At 52.6% G+C, this 22,018-nt stretch overlaps 3 protein-coding genes and 1 non-coding gene across 7 annotated transcripts; 3 read left to right on the top strand and 1 right to left on the bottom strand.

Annotated features, from left to right (window-relative positions):
- Window positions 1-152: 152 nt before the first annotated feature.
- LOC100118088 lies at window positions 153-8,955 on the bottom strand. Its single transcript, XM_001602102.6, has 3 exons — window positions 8,490-8,955; window positions 3,287-3,599; window positions 153-3,197 (listed from the first exon to the last, which is right to left on the bottom strand). Exons 1-3 carry the CDS (start codon window positions 8,537-8,539, stop codon window positions 2,865-2,867), a joined length of 696 nt encoding a protein of 231 aa, XP_001602152.1. The 5' UTR covers window positions 8,540-8,955; the 3' UTR covers window positions 153-2,864.
- A 3,115-nt stretch (window positions 8,956-12,070) lies between these two features.
- LOC100118129 (protein PIH1D3) lies at window positions 12,071-14,307 on the top strand. Of its 3 annotated transcripts, XR_512356.4 has the most exons (5): window positions 12,691-13,130; window positions 13,188-13,396; window positions 13,596-13,723; window positions 13,840-13,962; window positions 14,059-14,307. XR_512356.4 is itself a non-coding variant. In XM_001602128.6 (4 exons), the coding sequence occupies exons 1-4, from the start codon at window positions 13,004-13,006 to the stop codon at window positions 14,186-14,188; spliced, it is 594 nt and encodes a 197-aa protein (XP_001602178.2). In that variant the 5' UTR covers window positions 12,071-13,003; the 3' UTR covers window positions 14,189-14,307. The 3 variants fall into 3 exon arrangements, 2 of the variants coding, with proteins under 2 accessions (XP_001602178.2, XP_031779505.1); XM_001602128.6 differs by lacking the exon at window positions 13,840-13,962 and having other exon boundaries at window positions 12,071-13,130; XM_031923645.1 differs by lacking the exon at window positions 13,840-13,962 and having other exon boundaries at window positions 12,680-13,130; window positions 13,596-13,785.
- A 588-nt stretch (window positions 14,308-14,895) lies between these two features.
- On the top strand, window positions 14,896-14,968 carry TRNAT-UGU. Its single transcript has one exon. It is a non-coding gene; the product is annotated as a tRNA-Thr (tRNA).
- A 986-nt stretch (window positions 14,969-15,954) lies between these two features.
- LOC100118167 (cysteine-rich secretory protein 2) lies at window positions 15,955-21,953 on the top strand. Of its 2 annotated transcripts, none has more exons than XM_001602159.6 (6): window positions 15,955-16,294; window positions 19,638-19,802; window positions 20,743-20,879; window positions 20,986-21,131; window positions 21,211-21,414; window positions 21,494-21,953. In XM_001602159.6, the coding sequence occupies exons 2-6, from the start codon at window positions 19,697-19,699 to the stop codon at window positions 21,735-21,737; spliced, it is 837 nt and encodes a 278-aa protein (XP_001602209.1). In that variant the 5' UTR covers window positions 15,955-16,294; window positions 19,638-19,696; the 3' UTR covers window positions 21,738-21,953. The 2 variants fall into 2 exon arrangements, with proteins under 2 accessions (XP_001602209.1, XP_008207720.1); XM_008209498.4 differs by lacking the exon at window positions 15,955-16,294 and adding an exon at window positions 16,865-16,974.
- Window positions 21,954-22,018: the final 65 nt, after the last annotated feature.

Below are 22,018 nucleotides of genomic sequence, written 5' to 3'. Positions count from 1 at the left end.
TTTTTTTTAAGCGAAACCTTCTATGTATAATTGTATATTATAAGCAATACAATATAGTATATAATATAATATGTGCTATTCGTAGACAACGAATTTTTAAGTTAATTATTTAATTTTTCGCGAAGGATATCGGATAAGAAATAAAAACGTTATTTGAAAAGAACCGATGAAAATTTATTATCACTATTAAATGGTTGTACAATTGACGTGACGCAAGTGAAAATTACCTTTTTGTCACATTATGAAATGCCATCGCTTTAACAAAAAATGTTAGCCATTGTTATGGCGTAGTTCATCAAAACATGTAAAACTAAGGACACTCGTTTGTATTTTATTACTAGTTGGGTACATACTTGGGAACTAAATTTAAATTTAGACATTGTTCCGCAGTAGATTTGGACTAGATTCTATTCTTTTATTCTACTCTTTTGAAAATCATTTATGTTCGGAACGAATTATCTCATTTTTTTATCGTAGTCCACGCAGTAACAAGAACAGTTAATTTTTTTCTTTTATAAAAGGTTAATTACCGTTTGTCGCCCAGTGTCAATTCATATCGCGTCATCGCTTCTACATGGAATGCACATCTTTTTTTTCTAATTCTACAATTTTCTATACGTCCTACTTTTTTCTTCGCTTTTTGTTTGTTCGTAATAAAGAAACGACGTAAATTTATAAAATATACAAATTACGTAAAAAAAGAACTACTTTTAACGAGGACTCTCATCTTTATCAATCGATCCTCGAATACGCAAATATTTATTCTTCTAATATCTGCGAATATCTTTAATTTCTTCTTATCAGGCCTAAATATAATCAACGCGAACTGAATTTGAATAATTATAATAAATTCGAGATCCAATACTAAAAATATATTAGTCTTGTTTAGAGTCAACAATTTCAATGAATAATGATTTGAAACGTTTCATCTATTACGATAAACATTCAACAGACTGAACGGCAAAGCAAAATTTAGTCGCATTTAATTCATTCTCATGGTATTCGCACTTTTGTACTGCTTAACAAGATTTACTTTTGAATTAAGCATCAGCGGCGCGAAATATGGCTAATGCTTTTACTGCTTTTCAAAAGGCATTAAGGATTTTCTTCACTTGCTATTGATTTTTACTGTGAATTCATATAACTTATTTACAAATTATATACACACGGAAAGAGAGTATAGAAGTTTGCAGTGTCATGTTAAGCCAGTATTACGTTTCATATTAAATATTTTCTTGATTTGCAGTCGTTGCGCTATAGTGTCTGCCTGTGCTGTAATCTTTTTGTCACTCACAATTAACGGTCTAATTCAGTCGACGTCGCTTCCGAGCACTTTTTCAATTCAGATAGTGCAAAAGAATTCCGAATATGCAATCGTAACAACAGCTCATGAATAATATTCTGGGATAATTAAACGTCTTTATTTGTGTTTTATTTCCATACAAAAGATTACGACACACGCAAGTTCGCATTGTAGAGCGTAGCTCTCTCGGCTTATGTTATATATAAATTACATTTGAATTAAAAGTAGAAAATAACGAAGAAAATAAATAATTGCGGAGACTAAGTCTATGTACAGAACATTAAATCCCCGATTTCATCAACAGCCCTGCGAGGAATTGACTGATCGAGAATCCGTATATCGATCATCCCATCATCATCGCGCAACTCCGTACGATAAAAAAAATACAACGTAAAAAGAAAAAAAAAATACTTGGAATAAAAAGCCAACGCACTCATTCGCTATTAACAGATTACCGTCTCCTATTTTTTTTTTTTTTTTTTTTTTTGTTATACCGGAAAATTGATCGCACATCGGTTATCTCCTATATACATTTAATCGCGCTTCCGATGCAACAACGAAATCGACGCACCGCCTCCGTAGTCCCTCTTTTTTTCCTTACTTTTACACAGAAATTTTGTTTTTTTTTTACTTGCTCTACTTTGCCTCCCAACATAGTCGATCGTTCGTTCGCGCACACGCAGGAAAAAACGCAAGCACACGCACATACAGAAATTCTCTTACCAAGTGTACATCAGCACAAAAAGCGCGCTATCACTGCGATATAATATAGTATAAACATGTGGCACAAACATTGCACTCTCCTCGTAGTTTAAATTTTTTTATTTTCTCTTTCGCGGGGCTCTCTCGCGTAATCGGCCTTGGCGAGAATTGCACGAGACGTGTCGGTTTATCGCAAGAGCGAGCTTGTGAAAGAGCGGCGTGCGTTTTGCCCCCTCGAGCGCAAGATTACCACCAGCGAATGAGATAGCGATTCGACCTGACTGGACTGACCTCCGAAAGCGCGAGCATCGAAAAACAACGCGTACGAAAGCACAATAACTTGTGACATTATCGTTACTCTTATTATTATGCCAAATACCGAACCTCGCGCTGCTGCAGCCCTCGGAGGTCGGAACGTGAAACGGTTTTGGATTAGCCATGTAAAATCTACAGCTTATGGAATCCGAATAAAAGCGAAAACGTAGGTAGAATGAATGCAGTGTCACAAGAAACTGAGTGTACAGCTGGATTAAAACGAAAAAGGAAATATGCTCGCACATACAGATGATGTAGAAAGAGACGCGCATCAAAGAGTGCAGAGAGCTATATGTGTGTGGAGTGCGGAGAGGGGCGCTTCGGGGGAGGAAGAGGCTCGTCTCGTCTTGGTCTCCTCGCGTGCAGGTCACCGAATGAGCGGCCGCGCGCAGCTCTCGGAGGTCATCGCCGACGAATTACGGGAGGCGGCTGCGGAGATACGGCGTAGAGAAGACGATTCTCCCTCGCTCGCGAGCGTTCACGCCTTTGGACAGCCGCGGTCGGTGCGAGCAGCAGCGGCAGCGGCAACGAGGGGCGACGCGGATCAGACTTGCCCGCCGACGTCGGCCTGATATCTGAGCGTGAGGTACTCGGCGGCCTCGGTCATGCGGCTGATGCTGCGATGCAGTCCGCGCAGGTGGCGCTTGAAGTTCTCGGCGGCGAGATTGGCCAGTCTGTCGCTGGGCTCCTCGCTCTCGAGGCCCGAGTCGTTCTCGATGCCGGTGTCCGAGTCCGAGTCCGAGGCGGAGCTGCTCGAGACCATCGACGAGGCCGACTGGACGCTCTGCATGGAGGTGGTCGAGGGACACCTCGCGTGGCCCAGGCGGGCGTGCTCCATCGCGGCGACCTGCGCCTTGGCGCGCTGGGCTTCCTGCTCCTGAAAATTCGACACGGGCATGTAGGCGTGGGCTCGGGACTACGCGGGTGGGCAAGTCGACGCTTCGGGGGAATCGTCGGGACAATTACCTGGTGCTCGTCGGCGAGGTTCTCGGCCGGGTTCTCCTGCGACCAGAGCAGCTCGACCTTCATCTGGTTGACGATGTTGTAGAGTCGGTAGAGGTCGGTGTTGGGCAGCGTCTCCTTGATGGTGTGCTTGCCCTCGGCCTTCTGGCAGATGGTGTCGGAGGCGTCGCCGACCGCCAGGTCCAGCAGACGGCTGGGCACGAGAATCGTCTCCTCCATCTCGTTCACAGTGCGCACGAACTTCTCCATGCTGTTGAGGATGCTCGCGTTGCTGAACTCGGGCTCCTCGTGCCTAGCGATCCTGCGCAGGCTGCATCTGAAAGCATCGGAGGAAGGGTCTCTGTTAGGCAACGGTGCTTACAACTCTTACATTGCGATTCGACTCGAGAGTTCGCGGAATCCGGGCTCGGGGTGCCGGGGGGGGGGGGGGCAGCAGTCCGAGCACGGAGTCGCCGCTCGCGTTTGATTCAATAATCGAGGAGAGAGAGAGAGAGAGAGAGAGAAATTTCGCGCGAGCTGACCTCGATCGCGCACACGCGTTCGCAGCTTCTTTGCACTTTGCGCCCGCAAAGACTGACTCAGCGTTTTCGCGCGAGTACGGCGCAGCGCAGTACCGCGCGATTTCGTTCGCTCGGCTTTTTGCGGCTTGCCGGCCGTTTCATCGGAAATCCTCTGCTCTTGCACTCCTTCGGCCTTCGCCAGCCTCGAGCTTCCAGAGCTTTCCTCTCCCACGCTCCGCGTGACGCGCGCTGCAGGCCGACCTTGACATGCCGCGCAGAGCAGCTCGCCAGCGGTGCGCGGACGCACGCGTCCAGTGTTGTGCTACAAGGTAGCCGGCGCAGGCGGCAGCCGATGATGACATAACGTAATTACGCCGCGTGACGAGAATTCGAGAATGCGCAGCAGAAAAGGCGGGGAACGTTCGAGAATTCGGCGGCTCGTGCAACAACTGCGCGCGATGAAGAAAGTGCGAATTTCCCGGCCGACGCCGGCCTTGGGCCACTCGGACACATCGGCTCGGTTCTGGCGGCGCTCTCCATCAGGGAGGATGGCTTTCGCTCGAGTATGAGCAATTGCCCGGCCGATTGGATTGCGATAATCGACGAGCGCGCGTGTTTACAAACTCGCAGGCGCGCGACGGCAGGGGAGGACAAACACAGGCGAGTGCCGCGCTCGAGGAAAATATTTTTATTTTCATCTTCAAAGAGATTTCGATATTCGCCAAAGGGGTCTCAGCCGTCGCCTGGCGAGTTGGAAGCGGGCTCTCTCTCTCCGCCGAATTCCGGAAAAGAGTCCCGGAACCGTTCGACCCTGATGGACTCCCAGCTCGGAGAGTGAATTACTCGCCGCTCAAGGCTTTAAAAGTCCCACCGCCAGCCTCTTCCTCGTTCTCTCGCGCTCTCTCTCTCTCTCTCTCTCGGGCATTTTCTGACGTTCAAAGGTTCGTTCAACGGAAATATACGCAACGTAAACATTACCGCGAGCATTTGCATACTGCTAGTCATTATAGCGCGTCTCTCTACTGTATAATGACCATCTCCGTATCATTATATCCTCTGTCTCTCTCTCTCTCTCTCGTATCGGTGCGAGAGAGAGAGAGAGAGAGAGAGAGAGAGAGAACACGCCGAGGAACGGAAGGTCGGCTTTTATTTGCCGATCATTCGAGAGGCAGTTTATGTTAAAACTGTGCATTGTAAGTAAATGGCCGCGCCGCCACCGAATCAACATACGATTTAATTTGTAAATGCGGCAATCGCTTTCCTTGACCGCCGCTGCATACCGGTTCATCGAGGCTTTTCGCATCGCGCCGATCTCTTATCGATCGCCAGCCGATAGCGTTATCGGCTATGTAGACCAGAGCACTCGAGATCTTCCGCTCTCTAAAAATAGCAACAGCCGTGGGAAAGCGTCGATCACGGCCCGGCCACGCGCTCGAAAGTCTTCGATTCGAGGAGCACGCAAGCGGCCCGTGATACGATCCGTCGTCGGAAGTATGCGCACGACGTGTAGCCAGCGCCGAAGAAAGGGAGAGATATATAGCGCTGTCTATCGACGCGCGCGGTCCTGTAAAACTGCGTAAAAAGCCGCAGCTATATAGGTGTAAAAAGCATTTTTCGGAGCAGAAACGTGTCGTACGCGTAATCGCCCCGAGTTTGTTGTCAAGCTGCTCTACGATATAACAACTTGAATCGTCTAGCATCGTCTTCTTGTTTCCTCCCCTCTGTATTGTGCTTATCAGTCGCGTTGTCTGAATCATTGATCGATTGACGTTTAGCGTTTAGCGTTTATTTTTGTTTCAATTGTTTTCACGGCACGAAAGCGCGAGTTAACTAAACAACGGCTGCACAATGCCACGCACGGAATTGAGTAATGACACTTTCGGTATGCGCGCAGAGAAGACTCGAAATTTCGGCGCTTGTCACGCTGAAAGTATATCAATGCACGAGCTCGCGGCGCTGATGAAGGGTTAACGAACGGCGGACGTCCCTCGTTACGTGAAATAATTGAGCCGTGCCCGTGGAGGCGACGGTCATTCGCGCGCCGGGACAAGATTGAAGCATCCGCTGCAGGGAGATCGCGCGCGCACGACCTCGTTTTTTCTGCATTTTCTCTCTCTCTCTCTCTCTCTCTCTCTCTCTCTCTCTCTCTCTCTCTCTCTCGAGCTTCTGTTAGCTTGAACCGTGCGACTATGCGATTGGGCTCCGACTCGGGATGCAGTTTTATCGAGCAGTTCATTCGACCGAGCCAGCGCAAAGGGCTCCGAGAGGGTAAAAATAGTTTAGCCTTGACGCAATCTTCTATTCGCCGTGCGGGCGACAATTTGCTCACGGCGGAAAAAATGGAAGATTCTCGATCGATTGCAGATTTTTTCTTCGGACGCAAGACTCAACAACAAGACGAGTGTGCCGATAATTTATCATGCCAATTACCCCTTTCTCTCGCATTCACCTGACGATGATGATCATGGCTGTTGTAGCGTCGTAAATATCGGCTCGCGCAAAATATTTCGCAGATTTTGCAAGTCACGCCGCTTCTACGCGCGTTTATATAGTGCGTACCTTGGCTATGCGCGAGCCGCTTTCACTCGAGGAGCCGAGCCGAATCGGCTTGTCTTTTCCGAAAATGCGCGCTAGAGTCCCCGTCAACGGGTGGCTCGTGGCGTCACGGGAGCCAAGTTTGTTTACCAGGCCCGCCGCGCGCGTTAATCGTATTATAATTACCCACCTATAGCGAGCGAGTTCGCCGCGTCGATGCGCGATTGTGACGTCGCTGATGGGTTTTTCTCGTGTTTTCGAGGAGGATTTAATGATTCTCCGCTGACCTCGCCGCTGACGCATAGCGCGAATGCTCCATAGACACGGCGTCGAACGTAATACATAAACGAGTCTCGGTCCCCCGGCGAAGCTCTTCTCGACGGCGGCGGCGATTTCGTCCGAGAGAGCGCGAGGGCGATACTATTATAATCGTATTAGGGCCGCGCTGGCGCGTTTTCCAGGTCATAGGAAGCCCTGCAGCGCGCGGCTCCCGATCTCTTTCTATCTGCAGAGGCTGCAGAAAGGGAAAGAGGAATGTAACCTGCTCTGGCGCGCGGGCGCGCGGGCGCGCGAGCGCGAGCGAGAGCCTGCAAACTGGGCCAAACGCGTGCAGCAGTACCTGCGCGCCTAGTCCACTGCGCTATAGCATACGTGGTGGACGCGGCAAGTGTCTCTTACTACCTGTACACGGGTTCCTCTTCGCTCCCGTGAAAGGCCGCGCCAGCCAGTATTCTGACTTGACTGCGCGGGATCATTTTGGCTCGCATCGTTCGCGGCCGGCGAGGCGTCACTGACCGAGCACGAGCCGCTAGCGCGCGTACCGCTTTCCTAGCCTCCTGTATACCCACGTATGCCGACTCTCTTCGGCTCTTCTGGTCGCTTATATGCTTATGTCAGCGAGATCCGAGAGCTTCGATCGAGATCGCAGCGTAATTCTATTTAATTCAATTTGAAAGGCCGCTTGAAATAATACAAGAGCTCGATCAGGAGTTGATCGATGTGCTACTTTCCACTCGGGATAACGCCATATCGTCATGAATTCCCGCGTATTTATAGATTTGTGCAGAAGTTTATTGTTATTCAAGACTGATCGGTGATGAATGAGGCGTGTTTGCGGAAGCTGAGCAGTCGAGCTGCAATGCCAGCTCCAAAGGAAAGCAATGGCTGCAAAATTGATTCTGGCTACACGCGGGGCTTACGTATCAGCGCAGTAGGACCTTTTGCGTGTAACGCACGCATATAGAAATCGGATTTTCGAATGCAATAAAACTTTCACCTATAGCGCAAGACACGTTCAGACGTTTCATTTCCTAAGCTAGGGATCTTCGTGAGATGCGATTACGCGCCCGCGCGTCATCCCGCGAATTTCCCCGTAGTCCTCGTTTAGTCAGCACTGCGTCTCTCGCGCGTGGCATGTGATGTGTGCGGTGTGTGCTGTGTGACGCGCTGGCCCGCTGTTATATATATATAAATGTGTGTGTGTGTGTGTGTGTGTGTGTGTGTGTGCGTATACATATACACAACACAATACCCTGGCACGAGCATCAGCGATCAGGCCACGCCGGCCGCGCAGGCGCACTACGGTCCGACGAGTGTACTTTACGCAGTCCACGGTGTACCATGACTCGTCTACAGGACGGAGCGCAAAGCTGTACAATAATAATGCGTGGGCAGGTACGCGCAGCAGGCCGTGTTACGTACTTACGCGAAAGATGCATACGTAACTTTTGAGAAAATCCGTCGACTCCGCGCGCGCCTCCGGGAGAATGGCGACGCGAGAGAAAGAACGAACACGTTCGTTTTCAAAGTGCGTGTACCGTTCGGGCTCGCCGAAAACGATCTGCGATTTGAGGTCAAGGGCTGGCGAGCCCGTACAGACGGTACGGCTATAGCTGCGAAGAGTGTGCAGCGTGGCACTTGGTCGATAAATCGAATATAGGCAGAATACAAGGGAGGAAGGAGAGAAGCTCTGCTCCCATTCGCCGTTATAGCTGCACCGCTCTCTCTCTCTCTCTCTCACACACACACACACGCACACAGACACGACATTTTCTTGCAACCCGGCGACGCCTATTTTCTCGAACGAGCACAGAACAACTTGCACAACGCACGCACGCACGCACGCACTGCTGGCTAGGCAGGAGAGACAAATTCACCATTGCGATCATTACCTGTTGTTTTCCGCCGTGGTGACGGTTCCGCCCATCTCGCTGTAATTCATGACTGATCGATTTCTCGCAACTGCCGTTCGTCCGTGAGAAAGGGAATCCGGCGCTCCTGGCGATGCGAACTGTGGAGCAAGCGTTACGACTTGAACTGGCTTGACGACGAAGCTCGACGCGCAAGGGATCCAGCGAGTGCAGAACTTGCGACAGCAGAAACGGAGCTGAACAGCAGCGGAGAGAGCGGAGAGGTCTCTTCGACTTCGAGCGACTACTGCGAACTGGTGAAACCGAGCGCGCGCGCCAGCTCTCTTTCAGCTCTCTCGAGAGTCTCGCGGCTATCGCCGCCACTTCTCCTCCGCTCTCTTCCGCGCTCGGCGCAGCTCTGCAGTGGTGGGAGAACCTCGTGACCAAACAGGAGCGTACAGAGTGGGACTGGCCGCTGGCGTGATGTGTGCGCTTCTTTCGCCGTATATATATATAAGTATGTACCTATGAGCACTCCATATATCGGGGTAGCCCGGTTGATCGACCTGACCCGATGGACGATGGACTCCCACGACGCAAGTTCTGGAAGTGGAAAAATGAACGACAAGGCGAACGATTCAAAGCGTGCCAGCCGTCACAACATCGACAACCGCATCTATGCGCTTTACCAAGTGAAAAAGGAAATTTCCTTTGCTGTAAGGAGCGTAAAAGTTTTCCTCAATTTTCCTAGCCGGCAGCCGTCAAATTTCCATTCAAAATCCCGAGTACCCAAGCACTTGCGCAACTACGCACAACAATTGTTCGAGCTTGTATCGTGCTTAAAAAACCAGAGAGCCTCGCAAAAAGAACGCACGCACATAGTACATGTTTCTCGGCGCTCGACCACGCGTGTCCACTCGAGATTTCACGTGGGCAACTTTGACGGCGCGTGTTCTCCTCGTGATAATCGGACTCGTCGTCCGCTGACTGCTCATTCTATGATTATTTTTCTGCGACCGCATGCTTGCACCCTGCACATATTGTGCAAAAACTCGCAAGTTGATAGGGTACCGTGTACATTTTATAGGCTCTCGTTCCTATGCATTATGTATATATATATATAGTTAACGTATGCGTTTACTCTGTTGAAATCCCGTTTACGCATAAAGTGCCATACTGGCTGAATGGAAGTTTACGGATAGCTGCGGATAGAGCCGCTTTTTCGGTCGAATGGAGGGCTGCACCTTGAATTTCGGCGCCTCACTGTTATCGCGCAGAGCTCTGTGACGCTAATCGGCTAATCCTTTTAAACAAGCCAATAACTCGCATCGAAACGAACAGTTGAACGTTATCAGCGCTCGGCCGCGGCGGTTCGCCGGCGAAGAACAGCTGATCGGATCGGTATCGGTATACTTGTATATACGCGCCACGTGCGCTCGAGCCCGCAGAGTTGCCATGCGCACGTTTTATCTCGTGCATCGTGCAGCTCATAAAAGCGACCTTTACGCAACGGCTTAGAGTGATCGATGATCGATCAATCAGGGCTTTTCGAGTTCCAGTCGCGAGCGCCGGCTTAAGCATATATACTGCAAAGAGAATAAGAGGTGCAGATTTTTCTTCTGCTCCTGTTTCAGATAAGTTGGAAGCTCGGGGCCCGCGAGAGGCCTGGCCGCGGCCCTGCTCGCCCTACCCGGCCGGCGGAATCGCACCACAATGCAGCGCAAGGATTGGCTGGCCGCCGAACACGCCAGCGTCGATCGCAGTTGCCGCAGGTGCGCCGCACGCGCGAAGTGCATCGCGCCCCGTCGGATCAATCACGCGACGAGCTCCTGGTGCGCGGCTGCTGCTCGTGCGCCCCGTCGGCCTGCCGTCCCCCGGCTCGGCTCTGCGCGCTTTCGGACACGAGCACGTGGGTCGCTCGTGTCGCTCGTGTCGCTCGTATCGCGCGCGAGCGTTTGGCACTCTTTCGCCTCTATTCGCTTCCTTTGCTTATATTTCCCCTCCTCGGCCGGCGCCGCGAGCCTGTGAGCCGTGAGGTCGTCGACGCCTCGCTCTCTCAGAGATGCCGCCGCATGGCTCGCGGCTCGCGCTGATGTAATCGCCGCGATCGGAATAAATCTGCATTTTTCGGCCGACAGCCGGACCAGCTCTGGAAATCCATCAAGGAGCCTGCGCGGCCAAGTAAAGTGCTCCTTGACGTCGGCGTCGAGGAAAAAAGGAGGGACAAGAGCTCGGGCGTGCAAATATGCCTAAAACATGGAGCGCGCGCTGACGCGAATCTCCGCGTTGTTATTGCGCACGACTACTTCGCTTCTTCTGCAGCGCCAACGATTGTGCCGAATGCGCGCGCGGAGCTGATGGATAAAGTTAAAGAGCGAGCGGCATTAACGAAATTCCCTGCGGATAAGACAGCCGCGCGCGCTCGTCCTCATACACCCAGTGGCGTAATACGAGATAATACACGAGGCCGAGGCGCGCACGTATAATTGCCAAACGTTTTTGTAGCGAGACGAATTTCAATACAAAAGCGAAGGTGAAAACTAACGCAGGTATTCGCTATGAAATATTGAAAGGCGAATTTGAATCCGATGAATTTTCTGATGAACTCAGCTGAATTAGTCGCGCGCGCGGAGAGGCAATTTCCAACTTCCTTTCGCTGCCAAGTTTCGATCCACTGTTTTGGAGTTTTTCAAACGCGACCGTGACGCGCAGGAATCCATGTCGCATCACAACAGCGACGATGCAGCCTATATATAGGTAGGACTGTAATCGGTGATCGACAAGCATGTTCTAGGAATTTTTTTTTCTTCGAATTTTTTCGCGACGCGCGAATCTCCCAACCGCAGAACTTTCGCAAATGCGTTTCTGGTTCAGCATGCACATTTTAATAAGCAAAGCATCGATTGCGCGAGAGGTGCGAGTACGTACGTCGATTCGGTTTTGAAATATTTTTGTCATTTGGAGAAAAAATCATTTAGCGCCCATACCGCGCGCGCGCGCGATCAAACATTCCAACGAACGCCGTGAGCGCCCATTGATAAAAATCGAATGGGCATCGTTCACGATGATTAATACCATTGTGCCGATTACGGCGAACTTTGCGTTCTCTCGCTGATTCCCTTATCTCTACGAGCGCATGATGCAATTTCTGTTTGCAAACTTATTAATCCTATATATGTATACACGCGGGGGCCATTATCAATGACATGCGTCTCTAATTAAGAGCGCGATCTAGAAGCATTTCATTTTGATTTTACGTAATTTCTGGAATCATGCTTGGAATATTCCATAGACATCGACAGTTGCCAAAGAAGAAGTAGGCATTGTGCGTACAGCAGATACTGGGAAAACTGGGAATCGGCGCATTCCGTAATAGCGATCTTGCGCTCAATGCTAACCGTGTGCACTCAGCGGTAAATATCATTATCGTTGTCATTGTCATTATTTTATGCACGTATCTCTGCGCGCATCTCGTGGCTCTGCGTTTCACGTTGAATCCCGCGTACGGATATACGGTTATAATGCCCGTCATTGAGATCTAATCACGAAAGTGATCCGCATGTCGCTGTGCGCGCAACTGACCGAAAAACTTTCCAGCCTTGCGTATATGAATTTTCCAGCTCGCGCTCGGACGTAGACGGGTTTAATTCCGCCGGCGATAAGTCCTGCGCGCTGGCGGCTGTGTGCGTCGTGTGTGTGTGTGTGTATGTGTGTGTGTGTGAGAGAGCCCTGGTTGACGTCCATCAGAAACAAGTTTCCTGCTTCCTTTGCGTCTATTATGACCAACTACAGGTATTATACATAGGAGGAAGTATGACGTTCGCATGGAAAAATCGTTAGCGCGCATAAGAGATATTCGCGGAATCCAGCCCATTATCGGTGGCATGTGTTTATATACGCAGAAGCGCGACGGCGATGTGCCTTTTTTCATTAGCATAGCCTAATACATTTGCATGCGAGTGTGGAGTCGCGCAAATGCACGCGCAAATCCACGGCCGGAAGAAAAGCACTCGAGGGAAGCGAAGGTTCCCTCTGTTAATACGAGTGCGTAATTGGAAGGGACACGTAATTAAACATTTTCCAGAATAATTTGCAAAAGTTTAAATAAACATTTGACCGACTGCGCAAGTGTGTGTACCTTGCCGCCATAATAAGCAATCGGCAGTCTCAACAAGTGATCAAGAGATTGGGAGCTAAATGCGCGACTAGTGCCATCTGCTGGCATAGCAGTCGGAGCTCGGTGATTACCATCCGCTGGTGGCGCTCGCCTCGGTCCGGACGGCGGACACTTATGTACCTACTGCTCAGTGCTCACAGATCCCAGTTCACTGCACAGCGAACAGTGAAAGAGAGTAAGAGACAAACAGTCCGCACTCGTGTATATAGCTTCGGCGGATTGCGAATAGATGGCGGCAGGCATACGGGTGCGCGGAGCGCAGTTGCTATGACTCCTTGGACTGTTGAATTTTGAATTTGAGACTGCCTATCGATTAATGTGTTGCGTGCAAAGCGGTAAGCCTCGGAGCTGTTGACGACGTTATTCGTGTTGAATAATAATGGACGGATTCAGCTACAAAGAAATCAAGGAACTCCAGCAACTGATCGCACCTCCCAAAGACGATTCGGACTCGGATTCCGACGACTCGGAAAATCTGAGGCAGCGCCTATCCCGTCGAAAAATCGGTGCGTATGAATTTATTCGCTTGCGCCATCGCGAGATTCGAAAGCGCCAAGTTTCAGGTCCCGGAGACATCGCAGGCAAAGCAAACGTTGCCCCTTGCGCATCCCCGAAGCCGGCTGCTGCGAAAAGCGCCGAGGCCCCATCGGATATATGGCATCCGGCCGAGGTGAGCCCGATCGCGGATCTTCAAAGCGAGGATCCTCGAGAGCTTCCCGAGTACGAGATGAAATTCAAACAAGCCCTTGGCACCGAGGATATTTTTCTTGGGGTGAGCTGAGAGAGCGCATAAAATAAATACTCCCGCAGCGCGGCTCGCGAGCCCGTCCAATCGCCTCGTGGTGCACGAATAAAGCAGCGGCACCTTAACCAACGGGCTAGCTTCTCCTTGTACGATCGCTGCCGATTTCATATTTTCCATAATAGCCCGAAAATAATACAACGCGCAGGCTCATTTTTCGCAATTGCAGATGAACCTGAAAACGCCGGCGACGGCCTCCTGCCAGTGGCTGACGTTGCGGGTGCGTCTTCCCGGAGAGAAGCGGGAGCGGCTCGAGCTGTCCGTCGAGTCCAACGTCGTGGAGCTGCGCAGCCCCAGGTATAGCTATACGCGCGGCGTCAAAGATGAGCAGCGATCGAGATTACTATTCAAGTCAAGAAGTAATTAACTTTTTCCTGCACTCTTATATATACATATATATAACGCGCCCGCAGTCGGCCGATCGCAAAGCGCCGGAACACGACGTTCGCTCGTTAAAAACTTTCTCCCGCCGCGATGCGAGGATAAGATTCCCTCCCCCGGCTGTTGCTGCATTAGTTATGAATTTATGATCGACTGTGAGTAGCTCGAGCGCGAGCTCGCTTTTGACGATCCGCAAGAGTCCGGTGCATGTTCGATTGGCTAAGCCTCCTTTTTTCATGATCGATACGCAGATATCGGCTGCAACTGCCAACGCCCTTTCCCGTTGATCCTAATGGCTCGTCGGCGAAGTGGCATCCTGACAGCGACTGCTTGGAAATAAGCCTCAAGCTCTCGAGAGAGCTCGACGACGTGAATTTCTGAAAAATCCGCCCAGCCAGCCATGCCGCGCGACATTTATGCGGCGTAACATTTCCTCGATCGAAGAGTGCCCGTAAAATTAAACAAGCCATTTGAGACAATAAACTATAACTTTTGTTCGACGGTTTTGTTCTTGATGCCCCTCCTCGCAAAACCAATTCCCAACTCTAATTAGCATCCCGATTCCCGAGCGCGCAGACACTTGGCAATGGTTTTTCCTGCCGCGGGAAACGGCCAAAAGGCAGGGGGGCAAGCGGCCTTTCCGCGTAAACAAAACAGCAGCCGCTCATAATAATGCGCAAAGTTCTCGAGACTTAATAAGTTGCATAAATATAGCGGCATCAGTAGCAGCCTGCACGCGGATGTTATCGAACTTGTTCTTTAATAAGCTTACAAGCTCGATTATCATCAAGTATGAAAAACAATTACAACTTTCTCGTTACGCTCGTCGTCGTCGGCTCCTCTCTTTCGGCGCTACAGCTATATTGTGCTGGGTATGTCGGACGTCGGTTGTTGTAGAGAAGAGAGAGAGAGCGCCCCACTAGCGCTGAGCGCAGAGCCCGCAGTCCGACTCCCGAGTCGCGCAGTCGCACTAGTGGAGTAGCCGGTAGCGCCTCGCGCATATAGGTAGTCCGTAATCGGCCGCGAGTGCGAGGGAGATGGGGATAGTCGCCTGGAAATAACGCGGCGCTGGTCGTCGTGAGCCGCGGGCCTCCATAGCTCAGGGGTTAGAGCACTGGTCTTGTAAACCAGGGGTCGAGAGTTCAAATCTCTCTGGGGGCATCCTTTTTTTTTTATCCTTTCTTTGGGACCAAGCGAAATTCGCGCGACTGCGCCGAAAGAAAGATCCGAGGCGGCGGCGCGAGTAGCCGAGCCCACGCACGCTCGAGCGTCGGGGAAAAGTTGGAAAATCGCTTGGCTGCAGGGCCTGCATCGCAATCTCGACGATACCAACTGGCTGGCTTGAGGCCGTTCGAACCCATACAACGCGCTCGGAATCGCGAATTTTACGTTTCACTGCCGGCCCGCATAACAGGACTGCTAAAAAAGCCTTTTACCGACCGAGCAGCGTGCCACACGCGTGGCATTGCGAGCAATTCTCCGACAGTTGGCCTGCTACGACCGCGCACTTGGCGCTCTTCGGCAAAGAGTTCGCGAAACAATTAATGATAGATCAATACGGAGCTCGTAAGCATCATACCGCAGGCATAAGTGTTCTCGAGGCATGCGCAGTCGTGCCGCAACACTGCGTATAATGAAATGAGAAATAATGAAAAATCGTAATCGTAATTGCTACGCGGGAAATGTCGTTTCGCAGCGACGAAGAGAAGAAAAAGCGATAAATTATTTCCAGCTAGCGTGTGCCCCTACTTTGCATCCGGCGAGCGATCCCCCACCGCACGAAACGAAGCGGCTCAATGACAGCGGCGTCTTCCTCACCGTGTGCTTGATAACGAGGAGGATCGAATGATCGCGCGACGAGCTGATGAGCCGAGATTGCGCCTCCATTATATGCGTTATTATGACGCCGATAACCACGCCGACGACTCTGCCGCTATCTCGCGCGCGGTTTCGGGGGCGCTCCAGCTCTCGACGAGAAAGAGAGAGAGAGAGCGCGCGAGCGCTTTTCGCCGTATTCTAATTGATTTTTCGAAACAAGCCAGCCGCGCGGGCAGAGAGAGAGAGAGAGAGAGAGAGAGAGAGAGAGAGAGAGAGAGAGCGCGCGCGTGCCCGAGTCGCCGCCGCAGCCGCTGCCGCGCGCGCGAGAACCTGCTGCTCGAAGCAAGCGCCAGGAGAGCCGCGCGCAGTCGGCTCCGCAAGCTCGGAGCGCGCGCCGCAAGCTCCGCGTGACGAGAGTGCCAGGGCCGTTACGTCGCGCGACAAGAGCTCCGTACGGTTCTCTAGTGCCGGAAGATGCAGGAACTCGGAGCCCGGCGGATCTGCGATCGACGCCTCCTGTGGATCTGGCTCGAGGGACGGCTGCAGCCGAGGAAGGCCGCCTAGACGCGGACGCGGGTGCATCGCCAGGGGTGAAGAGTGCTGGATCAGCCAACCCGGAGAGCAGTATTTCCTCCTATGCCGTAACGTCCAACTTTCCAATCGAAAGCAGTAAGTTCGAGTGTCCCGAAAGAATGGTAAATCTGATTTTCCGACACGAACTTTCGGGGCCGCAGTCAACTTTTCTCCGCGGCGCCTGCCTGTGCCGCGTCCACTCTGCGCGTACGATTACAAGCGCGGCCACTTGTTGTTGCCCTGCGTGCAGAAGCGCGGGATGACGCTCGCCCATAATGTTTTCGCTCGGCGCACTTTGAATCAACGCTGCAGTGGGCCGAGGAAGGGAGCTGTCGCGTCATTAACTCGTGCAGCGGAATAGAAGCGATTCGGGCCCGCTGGTCGCAGCGCGCAAAGCACACGGGCTGCAGCGGAAAATAACAATTGATTTGTTTATCCGGGGCGCGCGGTTCGGCAAGTTCAAAGCTGTCCGCGCCTTTGTGCGGCCGTACGATTAAACGAGATTAAACGGGAGATGTTTTGATTTCGATAGACGCGCGGACCGAACGATCGAATGCGAGGCGGGGAGGGACGGGGCCGCATTATTATCCCCGGCGCGCGTTATTCGAGGAAAAAATGCGACGCGTGATTAACGAGCCGCGCGCAATAATTGGCATCCTCTCGCGCGCGCCATAAGTATGCGCTGGCTCGCGGCTGATGCAGTCCTCGCTGGGATCTTGGGAGAAGCAGGCACGCATAACGCATCCGAGCGCACGTGCACCGAATTCGCGCGAGAGGTGAGTCGATCTTGTCTTCTTACGCTTTTAATCAGCGGCCGCCGCAACTTATTCATCCCGACGACTTTCTCAATCCAGTGGCTTCCGCTGAATTTCAGCGCCTTTTATAGCCTCTCTTTTCCTTGTCCGCAACTCCATCCAAACTTGGCATACGGGGCATACAGACAGCTGGCCCAAGTTTCGCGCGAATTCGTCAAATTCAAAGTTCCCAAGCGGAAAATCCGGCTGCAGCGCCGTCGCTGCGCGCAAACTTTCCCAGCAAAAGCTTGACAATTCTTGCCCGTGACTAATTGAATATGTGCACACGAGATCTTCGTTAAAGTATACATTTCCTCGGCTGCGAGTTGACCTTTGAAGCGGCTCTCGCAATTTTCTCGTAAAACTCGCTAACAGCAACTCGAAAGCAAGGTTGTTCGCGCGACAAGATACAAGGATGGGGATAGCTTTTCAAGATGTGCGCCGAGAGGTGCGTAAATTTAGCCATGACAAAGCCGAACAGTCGTTTGTAATGCTAAGAACACAGTCGGCATATAAAAGGAAATTCGTATTTTTGCATGGGAACGTTCAAGTGCGAGAGAAAAGCTATCGCGCGAAGAATTTGCATAATGTCTTGCTACTCGCCCTGTACGCATTGCAGACTATAAATTTGAGAAATCTCGGCGACGAGCGTTTCTATTAAAGCTTCTTATACGATTATCTCGCGCGAGACTCGCCCCGACAAAGTGAAGGGGCGCGGGAATTGTTATTTACGCGCGTGCAACTTTGTTTATCCGTGCGGAAAGCAGCAGCAGCAGCAGCAGCAGTTGCGGAGCCAGTATGCCTGTATACCTGTATATGTATAGCTATAGTGCGGAACTTTTCCGCCGTTAAAAAAACCCGGCGCTCGGCTCGCTACGAAATTACATTGATTAAAGCATTGGCGGCGAGCGGCGAGCGGCGAGCGGCGAGCGGCGAGCGGCTCCTTTTTTCCGTTCCCTTTATAAAGCATGATATCCATTATCCGCGCAAAAATAGCGCAAATGATCTGCGCTCGCTTTGAGGCAAGTAGACGACTATGTATAGCTATGACTAATGAGCGTGGGACACTTTTCCGATAAGCCTTCTCTCTCTCTCTCTCTCTCTCTCTCTCCTCTATTTTCCGTATCGGGACTGCACACAACCTACACCGCGGCAATTTAATATACGAAACTTTTCAGCCTCGGCTATATGCTTGCGAATATACGCCGCGGTCTTTGACGAAAATTCTCGACGGCCTTTTGAATTGTGTTTGCTCGGCCAAGAGACTGAATTCGCTTCAGCCGAGTCCCGACGGCTGCAGTGGGGATATTAAAGTTGCTCTCCCCGATCGAACGGCCAGCCGAGCGAGTCGAGACAATGCGAGGATCCTTCAATTTTCCCGCAATGACGAGAGCTGCTTTGCATGCGCAGTCCTTCGCCGCTTCGCGATCCTAATCGCTGCAGCTACCGATGATTGCCCATATACTCGGAGCATTACGCCTATTTTTGCGGATATGAATCGCCGCGGCTGCGTGCGTTAATGATTACCCATTAAAATTGAGTAACCGGCGCAATAAACTCGAGGCAAATAAAACGGCCCGAGGCAGCCGCTGCCGCGAGGAGCTTCGGAAGCAATTGGAATTTCGACAAACTCGAAATGCATGCGCTCCGCTCCACACTGCACGCGCACAGGCAATCGATTTCAATCGTAAAGTCGAGCTACCGTGCGGAGATCGCGGAGAGAAAAGTTACGTTCGAAGGGTTTCCCGTGCAGCCTCGCGAGTCGATTGCCGTCGCGTTTTACCTCAATTAGCGGCGCCTCAACGCTCGCAAGAGCCGCGGAAAGCTTTCTCCATAAGGCGCGACGGGCTATTTGTATGCGGCTCGTTATAACGCGCATCATAATGCAGCAGTTCCTCGAGAGTTTCGCCTCTGAATTATGCTTTTCCCGATCGCGCAGTAGCCAGTGCAGCTGCTGGCTCCGTTTGGAAATAGCGTCGGGATCCGGTATCCGCGCCCTCTAAGCTCCCGCGCGCGACGTCCCGAGAAATGCAAAGGCTTTTTCGCGCATACATTTCCCGCCCCGATAGCTTTCCCCTGCATCGGCGTCACTCCGCACTTGGCTGGTATAGTGTACGCTGTGCGCGCAGCACAGTCAACGCATCGCACTCACTCCTAATTTTATCCAAAGCACGGGACATCGAGCGCCTGCAGGTAAACGTGATTAAATGCCGCTTTGATTTATATCGGCTTATTGCGGCCCGTCCCCCGGAGCTGCAGGTGTATCAGCCGTTTCGCTATTTCCCAGCGCTTGATTCGCCGGCATCGGGAATCGGGTTATATATTCGCCGCGAGGCGTTTGGCTGCACGGCTGCACTTGCCCCTCACATCGAGCCCGACGAATCGATGCGCTGGCCGCAGCTAGAGTATGCTTGTTCTTTACGGTATAGGTGCAGTGTGCACACGGAACTCGCCCGATTTGATAGCCAGTCGCTCTGCATCGACTGCTCGCGGCCGAGCTTTTTCCCCGTGCTGCCTAGCCTGCGCGTCCGGCCGAGGGGAATAATTGACGAGCAATCGAAGCGCACTCGCCCTGGATGGCTGGATTTTCGCTCCCTCTCTCTCTCTCTCTCTCTCTCTCTCATTTCCGACCCTTCTCGTTACAGCTGCTGCTAGTGTCAGGGTGTCAGTATAACTGCGCGCGGCCCGAAGGAGAAACGCCGGGATGAACTGGCTGCTGGTGCTGGGGGTGGCGCTGGCCTGCGCCGCGACGCCTTCCAAGAGCGCCGAGGAGCAGCAGCTTCTGGACGACGGCGAGCACTACAAGCCCGGTATGCACTTGGCGCGCGCTCTCGAGCTTTTCCGATATATCGCAGATCGATATACGCGCGCCGCCGAGAGGCCTGCATTAGCTCGGGAATTAGGCCGGATTTCTTTTAATTAAACTTCCAACGGATCGGGCTCGCGGCGCTTATATATATATATATATATATATATAAGTGAAACTTGTTCGCGAAAGTGGAAAACAGCGGCTACAGGCCGTAGCGCGCAGGGGAGCGATCGGAAATCTTTGGGCTGCGGTTCTCGGCCGCGGCAACTTTAATTGGAGGTAAAGTCGAGGTGCGCCCGATTCCGAATTTGTTTCGCCTCTCCTTATCGCGCGGAACGGTTCAGTCTTGAAAAATGCGGCAAAATTAAATTTGAGCCGCTCGTAAGAATTCCCGGAATTCCAGCGATTTCGCCGGCGGGAATAAATAATAATAATTACGCCGTGGCCGGCGCATGCCTACCTCATCCCAGTCCAGGATTAATTTCGCTGCGTAATAATAAGCGCGCTAAAAGAGCTGCGTGGCCATGGGTTCGAGTGTATCGAATGGCGGTACGACGCGCGCGACCACCTCGGGCTGGGGTCCAGCGATCCGCGCGCGCGATGATCAAAGCTCGCGAGCCCGAGCGAGCCAAGCGGCCGGCGGACGCGTGGCAGTCAAACGGGCGATTCAATTAAAATCGCCGGAAAAGATTGGCGCACCGAGAAGCCGAGAGATGACGGGGCCGGGCAACTTGGAAAAGTTTGCAGGAGCAGGGCAAAGAAAAAAGCAGTCTATTTTCGGAAGTGGAAGCTCGATATCGATTGTCGGTCCTCGTCGGCTCGTTGGTAGTTGGCGGGGAGGCGAGAAAAGAAAGGACGGCCAGATAGCGGCCGGGCATAAAAGAGAGGAAAAGTGAGAGAGAGAGAGAGAGTTTCAAGAGTTTCAAGCGTTTCTGTTCCAGTGCCTCGATTATACGGCGACAGCATTCCCAGGAGGGTCTTGGCTACCAGCGACAAGAAGGTTCAGAGAAAAATCGTCCTTTATCACAACTTCTTCCGCAGCCGCGTCGAGCCGCCGGCCGCCAACATGCTCGTCATGGTAAGCTCTGAAGCTCCGCAGCCGAAAGCTTTCTCCTCCTCGTATACGTCATAAAGAGCGGCTCATATCATAAAGGCTCCGTACTAAAAGATGTTTTGCCCCGCAGAAGTGGCACGCGGGGGCGGCGAGGGCGGCGCAGAGGTGGGCCGAGGCCTGCTACGCGCTGACGCACGACAACGCGACCGGGCTGCACACCGACGCCTTCGGCAGCTGCGGCCAGAACATCTTCATCTCGACGGCCCGAGTGCCCTGGTAAGCCCCGCCGCGGCGCTCGACGGCCATTCGAGGTGCCGGCAAGCCGGATAATAATGCATGCGAGCGCCCTGTGCAGGTTCTTCGCCGTCAAGACGTGGTTCTCGGAGGAGCGGCTCTTCACCTACGGCTCCCCGGACAACGAGCTCGGCAGGGTCGGCCACTACACGCAGATGGTCTGGGCGACGAGCCACCTCGTCGGCTGCGGCTGGGCCGAGTGCGACGGCAAGCGCGGCCCGCGCGGCGTCCCCTACTTCAGCTACGTCTGCAACTACTGCCCCGCGTAAGCTCGTTGCTCTCTCCCCCGCGCCCCCCGCCCCCCGGCTAGCGGCCGGCCGACTGACGCGCGGCTCTGCTTTCAGCGGCAACCGGGAGGACGCGCTGGCCGAGCCGTACGCGATGGGCGAGAGCTGCTCGGCCTGCGGCGGGCACTGCAGGCTCGGCAAGCTCTGCAAGAACGCCTGTCCCTGGGCGGACCTCTGGGCCAACTGCCAGCAGCTGCGGGCCACGTGGCCCGGCTGGCTCTGCGACACCGACACCGAGCAGGGCCGCGAGCGCAGGCAGTTCTGCCGGGCCACCTGCCGCTGCGACGGCAAGATCATCTGAGCGGCCGAGGAGCCGCGTGTCCCCGATTTCCCAGGCCGGCCTCTCTCTCTCCCCCGCCCCCCGCCCCCCCGACTCGCGCCCCGGGCACAGAGAGATCGCCGATCGGCGTGCGCGCATCCATGCGTCAACCTTGTATCGTTCGCATCACTTCTAGAGACGAATGAGCTGTATATAGAGTGAATAAATAAACCAGGCCGACAATTACTCATCCCCGGCTTTCCGGCATTTTTCATTACGAAGCTTCTTCAACGGGCCTGCACTTGCTTTCTCGCAAAGCATAA

Source organism: Nasonia vitripennis, chromosome 2, assembly GCF_009193385.2.
Source record: "Nasonia vitripennis strain AsymCx chromosome 2, Nvit_psr_1.1, whole genome shotgun sequence".
NCBI classification, from domain to species: Eukaryota; Metazoa; Arthropoda; class Insecta; order Hymenoptera; family Pteromalidae; genus Nasonia; species Nasonia vitripennis.
Note: the sequence above shows the minus strand (reverse complement) of the source record. Positions and strands in the feature narration are given on the sequence as shown.

Coding starts and splice junctions, on each gene's coding strand:
- LOC100118088 (XM_001602102.6), bottom strand. CDS start 8,539: ATGAATTACAGCGAGATGGGCGGAACCGTCACCACGGCGGAAAACAAC. Junction 3,600..8,489: donor ACCACGGCGGAAAACAACAG/GTAATGATCGCA, acceptor CGATGCTTTCAG/ATGCAGCCTGCGCAGGATCG. Junction 3,198..3,286: donor ACCTCGCCGACGAGCACCAG/GTAATTGTCCCG, acceptor TCGAATTTTCAG/GAGCAGGAAGCCCAGCGCGC.
- LOC100118129 (XM_031923645.1), top strand. CDS start 13,004: ATGGACGGATTCAGCTACAAAGAAATCAAGGAACTCCAGCAACTGATC. Junction 13,131..13,187: donor CCTATCCCGTCGAAAAATCG/GTGCGTATGAAT, acceptor GCCAAGTTTCAG/GTCCCGGAGACATCGCAGGC. Junction 13,397..13,595: donor CCGAGGATATTTTTCTTGGG/GTGAGCTGAGAG, acceptor TCGCAATTGCAG/ATGAACCTGAAAACGCCGGC.
- LOC100118167 (XM_001602159.6), top strand. CDS start 19,697: ATGAACTGGCTGCTGGTGCTGGGGGTGGCGCTGGCCTGCGCCGCGACG. Junction 19,803..20,742: donor CGGCGAGCACTACAAGCCCG/GTATGCACTTGG, acceptor TTTCTGTTCCAG/TGCCTCGATTATACGGCGAC. Junction 21,415..21,493: donor GTCTGCAACTACTGCCCCGC/GTAAGCTCGTTG, acceptor CTCTGCTTTCAG/CGGCAACCGGGAGGACGCGC.